The following is a 9482-nucleotide window of genomic DNA, read 5'->3' on the forward strand; positions in this document are numbered from 1 at the left end:
AGAGAGAGAGAGAGAGAGAGAGAGAGAGAGAGAGAGAGAGAGAGAGAGAGAGAGAGAGAGAGAGAGAAACACTGTTTTTCCCTTGGGAACTGGATGCCTACCAAAAGCAAATGCAAAACTTCTCCAACAACACCAAACCGGCACCTCCTCTTCCTGATCCTCTCTGCAAGGACCAGAATCCTCCAAATGTCCAGGCAGGAACCTAGTCAACATGCTGGAAACTCACAGAACACATTATTTTGTTGAGGTAATATCTGGGAACGGTGACAAGAGAGCAAGAATCAAGGACAAGGGCTTCTCTGGGCTCCAGTGACCTCATCTATGAATTGGACATGAACACAGTAATATACAGGGTCATCATCAGGATTACAGAGTAACTAACCTGAGTGCATATGGGGTGCAGTAGCATCTTCCCTCGACATATGTGCGGAATTCTGTCCTATAATTCCCAGATACCCAAATCTGAATATGTACGAGTCTCTTGTATAAAATGCTATATAACATTTACCCAGACGCTACCCGCGTCCTCTAGTGTGCGTAAAACATCTCTACTTATGAAATGTAATGTTAATGCTATGTAAACAATTACTGTACCATATTGTCTAAGGATTAATGGTGAGTAAAACATGCACGTTCGGTTCAGGCAGTTTTCCCTAAATATCTTTGGTCCGTGGTTGGCTGAATCTGCCGTGCAGAATGTAGGAACGCAGAGCCCAGGGATGCTAACTACAGTGCTGCTCTAAATCCACCCACTAGATGGGGAGCAACCGCTGCCTTCCTCATCCCTGGCAGAGGCTCACAATGCTTCACGAGTGGAACCGACTTTTCTCTCTGCTATGCTTTCTCCAGTCAATTGATTTTCAGGGTCTGTTGATTCTGCTTCAAAAATATGTCTCAACTAGGTGTCCCCACCTCTCCCTCAAAATCACTGTCTTATTTTAGGCCTTGCCCTCCCGAACCACTGCAGCAACCCCCTGATGGAACTTGGCTTTGGCCACTTGTCACAACCCATCCTCCATGGCCCTGCAAGAAGTGTCATTCTGAAACACAAATCTGGTGGCCTACGCCTATAACCCCAGTGCTCAGGAGGCAGAAACAGTAGTATCTCTATGACCCTGAGGCCATCCTGAACTAATGAATGAGACTCTGTCTCAAACTAAATAAAATATTAAATGTAAATCTGGACCTGTGACAGTCTACTGAAGTCCTACAGTGGCTTCCATGTCTGCTGGATGGATGATGTCCTGCTACCCAGCATGTCATCAGGCCCTTTGCTACATGGCACCTGCCAATCATTCTAGTTCCATCTTTCAGCCAGACAAACCTGGCTTTCCAGACACACCAAGTACTAGTGATTCCTGGTCTGGGAGTCCTTTATACATCAAAGCCCCCACAGTCCTTTTCCCTGTTGACTTCACTGATAAATCTCATGCCCTGCAATAAAAATTGGTTCAAATGTCATCCACTCCAAGATTTTCTCAGCCTGCCTGCCCCCTCCTGACATACTAGTGAACTATTCGGTGTTTTGTTTTTGTTTTTACTGCACTCCCTCATGAGCCTTTTTGACAGCCCACTGTTGGACAAGGAAGCCTCTCTGGGTATTTTAGAGCTTTTCAAGGGCAAAGGTCATGTATTTCCCCTGGGGCATCCCTGACACAGTACCTGACATAGCAGGGCATTCCTTCACACAGGATGGAAACCACATCCCACACCTAAGAAGGAATGATACTAATTGAACTTCATCAGGTTCACCCCTCATCCCTGATGGGCTCTTTAGTTCTCTCCCAAAGAGGTCTTTCTTTTGTCTCAAAGCCGTGCCCTCAGAGTATTTGGGGCAGAGTAGAGGGGAGAATTTGGCAGAAGAGACTTGGTGAGGCTCTGTAGCTAGTCTGTCCCTTGGAAAGATATTCACCAGTCCCCTTCCTCCACACCGGGAGATTTTATACCCTGTGATCTGGGGAATACTCCATCATCAAGAGGAAGTGCCTGAGACGTTGTATCTGTTGGAGAGAACAATAAGAATGTAGATGGAACCAGTGCATTTACTGGAAAAGTGAAGAAAAAAAAAAGTAATGCAATTAGTAGGGGAATAACAGGAAGAAGGCACGCTAGCACACAAGACGGAGATGCAAGAGACAAACAAAACACCCAGCTCAACAAATGACACACCTTATGTCGGGAGGGGAAGGAGCCTCCCTGTGGGTCCTGACCACTTTATACGTCTACTGCGCACTGTGGAGGCTTTGTCCTGGTCTCACACCTCATCATTACTCGGAGATTTGGAGCTCCTCGGTTCACTCGGTCACAAATACCGATCACTGCACTCACTCTGGCCAGAAGCTTGCTGGTCGGTGACCACAGTATGAAAGGTCCTAAAACCAAGGTGTGCTGCGGACCGGAAGCGGGCAGGATCTTTTCCCTAAGGCTGTTTGGCACTTGTCAAGGAAGACAGTTTTCCGGCTCGTTTGAGTCACAGCTATGAGGAAGGAAGTGATGTGACCTATTTTGTTAGTCGGAATTTCGGTTGCTCTGTCAGAATACTGAGAAAATGAGGGCAGGGGGATGGTCCAGTCGATAAGGTGTTTTGACACATAAACATGAGGACCTGAGTTCAATTTTCTCAGAATTCATGTGAAAAAAAAAGCAAGCAGCAGCCATCGAAGTCTTGGGGAGGTGGAGACAGGAGGATCTTCTGGGCTCACTGACCAGTCAGGCTTGCTACACTGGTGAGCTCTGGGCTCAGTTAGCAACCCTGCCTCAAAAAGTAAGATGGAGCATGTTTTTAAAAGACATTCAACATCAACCTCTGATCTACACACATACACACACACACAAACCACATACACACATATACACATACTCACACACAAACTCACACATACACACATACTCACACACACACACACTCACACACACACACATACACATGCATACACACACGCATACACACACATACACATGCTCTCACACACACATACACACACACATATACACATACACACACATATACACACACATACACACACACACACATACACACACATACACACACACATACACACATACATACACACATATACACACACATACATGCACATACACACACATAACTTTTTTACACAGAGCTATATACACAACACACACAAAAGAGAGGGAGAAAGACATGGTGGCTCACACCTCTAATCCCAGGACTCAGGAAGCTGAAGCAGGGGGGTTTGTCACAAGCTAACGTCAACTTTAACTACAAAGTGAGTCCCTGTCTCAAAGCAGCAACAACCAAGCCAACACTGCAAAGATGACTTATGAGGCAAATAAGATGACTTATGAACAGTGATGTTCAAACCAGATCCTGAACCCCAGAAACAAAGGGAAAGAGAGAACTAACACCTAAAACATTGTCATTCAATATCCATACACACACTGTGACATGCATATACAAAGTGCACACTCGCCTCTGCACATAGACACAGAGAGACTAACTAAAAAATAAAATAAAATAAAAGAGAAACAGTTTCTTTTGGCCCATGGTTTCAGTTCATATTCGTGTGGCCCTGATGCCTTCCGACCTGCATCAAGGCAGAACAGCACGACGAAAGCATGCGGCAGAAGAAGACTGTCTATCTTATGCTGGCCAGGAAGCAAGACAAGACAAGAGGGGGCCTGGTTCCAGTGACCTCTTCTAGGGCACACCTCCAGTGACGTCACTCCCTTCTTCTAAGCACTACCTCCTAGTAGAGCCACATCATGGGTATACTAAACCTTGAACACATGGTCTTTGGGCAGATAGTTCAGATCCAGTCCATAGCACCAACGTTGCCAGCATCTCCACTGGGATTCCTTCCATCATCCTAGCACTGATTGAAGGGCTGCCATAAAGAGCCTGCTGTTTAACTAGCGTTGATGTTCGGTGGGCAGGGGCATCTCCCTGGTGAGCAGAACTGTCGTACCGCGTCTTACTGTGTATATACAGGGCCCTTAGTGCAGGGCCTGGCCAGAAGTTTGCAACAAATATCCAAATGAGAAGTCTGGAGATGTCCCTGCCCAGTGGAAGAAAACATGGCCTCACAGATGCTTCATCCACCCCCACCTCCTATCTCTGCCCTGACATGAGGGTTTCCAGAACATTACTGAGGTCTGGAATTGTATCCAACTGTTGTTTCACCCGCCTTTCTGCGGTCCAGGCCATGCAAGGGCTACACATGGCAATCCTTAGAGCTGGTTTCTTCATCTTCTCCAGGGAGGAGGTGGAGTTGAGCTCACCTTCTATGTACTGAGTAGCCATTTTTGGGTTGTAGATGGACCGGGGTGAATTCCAACAAGACTCAGTGCTGAAACAGCTGGAGGTCCTCAAAGAAGAGGAGAAGGAGTTTCAGAACCTGAAGGTAAGAGCCGCAGTGGGTCTGGTCCCACAGAAATGATGGCCCCATCTATCCCTTACCTAAACAAAGAACCACAGCCTGTAGAATGGAAAGGCTCAAGGCCAGCCTGGGGACAGGTATCACCAACTAAGGGGGAAGGGGGGCGGGACGGGACTGAAAGTAGCTGCACTCCTTGTCCGAACACTGAGAAACTGATTTAAGCATGGATTCCTACAGTTCTCCTCTCCTACAGTCTTATAACAAATATATTTTAGAAGTCAGTATTCATGTTCTGGATAAATACACAAAAATAGCCAAAGGCTGGATTTTTTTTTTCCAAATGATCTTGCCTTACCCCTGATATAAACCGGGTTTGGAACACTGTCACCCTCCCTCCTGATAAATGAGCACCTGCCAGGGTCTGCTAGCATCCCTGCCATGCTAACCCTTACTGTATCCTGGTCAGTACCCTTCCTCCCTAATCCTACCCTCCCTCCTTTCCTCCCCTATGCAAAATAGGATTGGTCAGAATGGCCCCCTGCCAGTGAAGTCTCCTGGTGAAATGCCTCTTGTTTTTGCCTACCCAGGACCCCACCAATGGCTACTACAGCGTCAACACCTTCAAAGAACACCATTCAACTCCAACCATCTCCCTCTCCAGCTGCCAGCCAGACCTGCGTCCCACGGGCAAACAGCGTGTGCCCACAGGCATGTCCTTCACCAACATCTACAGTACCTTGAGCGGCCAGGGCCGCCTCTACGACTATGGACAGAGGTTTGTGTTGGGCATGGGCAGCTCTTCCATTGAGCTCTGTGAGCGGGAGTTTCAGAGGGGATCCCTCAGCGACAGCAGCTCCTTCCTGGACACGCAGTGCGACAGCAGCGTCAGCAGCAGCGGCAAGCAAGATGGCTACGTGCAGTTTGACAAGGCCAGCAAGGCTTCTGCCTCCTCTTCCCACCACTCCCAGTCCTCTTCCCAGAACTCCGACCCCAGTCGACCCCTGCAGCGGCGGATGCAGACTCACGTCTGAGGACCACGCACTGTGGTGGGGATGGGCCAAGGAGGAGGACAGGGTACATTCTCGTTCTCCAAGGACTGGGGCTACTTTGCAGAGGACCCTAGAACTGGCCACCTCCAGGGTGACCTCCAAGCACCTCTGTTAACACCTTCCTTCGAAGCTCTGATCAAGCACAAATCTGGCTCCCGGGTAGGAAACGGAAGAGTACGCAGCTGAGTGCATAGTGCTCAGGGCCTCTGTCTCTTGCTCTTCCCTAAAGGTCCCTCAACCACCTCGTCCTCCCAAGGGCACTAGTGGCAGCTAGAACTTTGCTTTTATGAAACTGCCGTCCACTTTCCTAGCTCTACTTTCTGCCCATAAGCCATCCCTGGGTGCCTGTATTCCTTACAGCCTTGGGGAACGGGAGGACTTTTTCCCAGCACTGAGCTGCTCCGGAGACCCCAGACTCCCCACTGTGCATAGCCCATACCACAGAGGCTGGGGGCTGAGAAATGATCCTGTCCAAAGGAGCATCTGCCTGGGAGCCCGCCCCCAATTTGTTTGGTGTTTGTGTCTGTATTCTTGCAGTTCTGTTCTTGGACTTGATGCCTCTGAGCTCCGATGGTGGGACTGGCCCATCAGAATCTAGTGTCCTCAGAGCTGAGGAAGGAGGGAGGATGTGAACGCCTGGAGAACATCTGACCCAACACACCCTGTTGCCAGGCTGTGCAGTTCAGAGCCCTCGCCCTCACCCACACACCCTGTTCCGTGTTCCTCCTTCCTTCCCACAGCACAATCGAGCTAATATGAGGAGTGTGAGAACTTCTCTGGTCAGGGTTTTGTTGAACGGTTACTGCATCGTGCTTCCTGGGAGATGTGGGTTTGAGGGGGGCTGAAATCTAGGCTGGAGGATGAGACAGACTCTTTCAGCTGATGATCACAAGGAACAACCATCCATTCTCCAGTAGACAGGACTCTGTGTGCAAGAGGGACAGTTTTCTTCATCTCTCCATCCCATCAGTCCCCACTTAAGAATAAACGTTAGGGCCATTATTCCCAGCAAACCTGTTCTGTGCTTTTGTTTCTACATGAGCCATAGGAAGACCCCAAGAGTCCAAGTATATTGTGGGACCTCGGGGGTTTGGGTTGGTTGGTTGGCTGGGGGTTTTGTTGTTGTTGTTGTGTTATGTTTTGTTTGCTTCACTTTAGGTTTTCCCAGGCAGGGAAAGGTCATTGTTGGGGCTGGTTGTGGTTATAATAGAAACTACAAGTTAACTCTGTGTTTGTGGATTACGTTAGGGGAGGGGGGAAAACAGGTTTTCCCAAACACCAACTTCAAATCTTGACAAATACAGACAAGTCAATACCATGACTTTGGATACTGGTCAGATCCTTCTAGCCTTTTACAAGAAGCAGACCCTCTTGAAAGATCACCACCAACACTCTAACACTCAAGTATAGGACTCGAAAAGAAAAAAAAAAAAACAAAATCTAGAGCATACTCACCCAGGTAGAAAACTAAACATCATCATAGTAGACAGATTGGATGAATTAGTGTTCTAGTACAGGGAGTGAGGTTCAGATGGAACTCTAAAGAACCCAAATTGTTCCTAAGGATGAGAGGTCCTCACCTGCTTTTGACCCTTCTTCTGAAACCTTTTTGGGGGTTCTTACCCACCATGAGATTCCTCATTATCAAATTTGTGCTTATTCATACTCTTTTTCCTTGGGTAATCCTAACCTTAGATCTTATGCCTAGCCTTTATAGCTATTCCACTCAGAGTAACTTTCTGCTTCAATTATATTTTTTAATGCTTGAAAACTCCCTCAGTTCCCTTGATATCATCCTCCGCTGTCCCCAAGACATAAGGATTTGAAACCCATCAGAAATGAAAGTATGTACTCAAACCCTGCATCCAGCCGCTTGTACCATTCTGGCTGGTCATCGACTCTGGGATGGCCGAACCCTATCCTCTCTAGGTTTATCTCAACAAGAATTCCCTCTTCTCATATGCATTCACCCTTTGCCAATAGGGAACAAAGACCCAGGAGTACATATTAACTGCCTTGATGTGTCAGGGTAAGGAAGAAGTGACTTAAGAGGACTGACCCATTAATTTCCCCTGCTCATTCACTTGGACATGGTGAGCTAAACTACTTCCTAACCTGATCATAGTGTACTTTCCTCTAGACCTTTCTATCTTCCTCTTCCTCTTCCTCTTCCTCTTCCTCTTCCTCTTCTTCTTCCTCTCCTCTCTCCCCCTCTCTTTTTTCTCTTCTCTCTCCCCCTCTCTCAAATACACACACACACACACACACACACACACTGAACTTACAGTGTGGAGGTATCCATTCTTTCCTGGAATCAGGGACTATGATGCAATAACCAGAACAGGAAAGAAAACTGCCCCATGGAACAAAATTAGCCCATCACCCTCCAGGGCCTTGATACTCTCAGAGGAAAAAAAAAAATGTAGACAATTACAAAGGATAAAGAGACAGCACCAAGGTGACTGCAATCAGACTAGGCCATGCAATGACCAGCTCTCCCATGCACAGACACAACAAGGATTGCAGAAGAAACAAGTCACCCAGACAGTGTTTATGAGAAAGTAGAACATGGACAGGAGGACATACAGTGAATTGGACAGTTTCTGTACGCGAAGATCTCTCCACTTTGAGTTTGTGGTGGGGTGGGCTCTGGAACATTGAGAAGGAGCCCAAACATGTTTACCCTTCAGTTTTCTCCAGCCTTGCTGATTCTCACAAGAAGTTGAGGTAGAAAAAAGATAGCAAAGAGAAGTCGGGGAGGAGATGGGGAACCCTGAACCCTCTGTGGTGTTTTTCTGTGTTGTGAAACGACTCCTCTATACTCACATTTTACTGAATCCTTACAATTTGATAAAATACCCTCTTTTTTGTTTGTTTGGTTTTTGGGGTTTTTTGACTTGTTTGTATTTGGTTTTTTTTTTTTCTGAATGCAACGCCTTTTATTTGTATTTGATGATGAGAATTAACACACCCAGCAACTCCAGTGACTTTTACTTACCCCACTGAGAAGCAAGGGGCTTAACAGGGTCTCTCTCTGCAGCAGCACTGTTCTTTAAAGGGACATTGATACCTATGCAGCCACCTGACCTGCACAATCAGGGCTCAGCCGAGATGGGAGACTTGGGTTGTCTCAGTTGGGGGACAGGACCCTAAAAGCCCACCTCTAAAGATGCCACCGTGCCTGATTCTGGACCAAGACTCCTTGTTAACCACTTACCAGACAACACTAGCCCTGGCTCTCCTCCGTGGACCTGATCCTGGCAGAATGTTTTATTCTTCAGAGTTGTTCTTTTTAAATCAATGATAGAATGACTCTGTCAGAACACCAGGCACCTCCCAGGTGGAACCTAAATTCAATCTTCAATCAAACATAAACTGAGATGTGACTATGCAGAATTGCAATGACGGGCAGTGGGAAGACACCCTAAACCTCTATCCTAGCACAGCTGAGAACTCCCTATGAGAGGGTAGGAAGGACAGGGGAGAAACAGCATGCTTCACACAACTTGATACTGTAGGGGGCCCAGGACTGCTGGCCTCCACAGCGCCCCTACTTCCCTTCCAGCTGCTCCTACAGTTTGGCCACATAGCCACCCCACTCTGCTTGGTAACACGTGCCGGCCACCGGGGCTCCCAGGTTGTACTTCTTGCGGAAGGACTCCACCTTGAACTTGGCACGGTTGTCTCCAGACTTGTTGCTGAGGATGGGCTCGTCGCAGCTCAGAGGCTGACCCTGCTCGTACACCAGCCAGACATAGCGGTGGAGACCTGTGCCACTGGGAGGCCCGGAGCCCACGTAATCGGAGAGGACAGTGCCACTGCTAATGTCATTGCCCTTCATGTTGATCACCAGGAAGTGGTGCCACTCCCTGATTTGGGGGTCCTTCCTGCTGGGAGCATCCGGGTCAGTGAGGACCAGGGTGTAGAGTTTCTCAGGATCAAGGCCATCCCATTAAATGCTGCTGGGCCTACTCATAACCTGGGTGGGTGTTAGCACTTTGCCCAGCTCGTCCACCGTCACCCTGGCATAGTCGACGTGGGTGTGCTGGGCCCATTGGCTGATGTCGGCGGCCAT

General features: G+C 48.0%; 1 protein-coding gene and 1 pseudogene across 4 annotated transcripts in view; one reads left to right on the forward strand and one right to left on the reverse strand.

Moving 5' to 3' along the window:
* Kirrel3 (kirre like nephrin family adhesion molecule 3) overlaps positions 1-6415 on the forward strand; it is a 555026-nt gene extending 548611 nt beyond the window's left edge. For all 4 annotated transcript variants that reach the window (XM_028776178.1, XM_028776179.1, XM_028776175.1 and 1 more), the window contains 2 exons: positions 4296-4382; positions 4946-6415. In XM_028776178.1, the coding sequence (XP_028632011.1) occupies positions 4296-4382; positions 4946-5389 (531 nt within the window). In that variant the 3' untranslated portion in view covers positions 5390-6415. The remainder of the gene's footprint in view (positions 1-4295; positions 4383-4945) is intronic.
* Positions 6416-8957: 2542 nt separating this feature from the next.
* LOC114628249 lies at positions 8958-9482 on the reverse strand (annotated as a pseudogene).

Source organism: Grammomys surdaster, unplaced genomic scaffold, assembly GCF_004785775.1.
Source record: "Grammomys surdaster isolate TR1022 unplaced genomic scaffold, NIH_TR_1.0 266, whole genome shotgun sequence".
NCBI lineage: Eukaryota > Metazoa > Chordata > Mammalia > Rodentia > Muridae > Grammomys > Grammomys surdaster.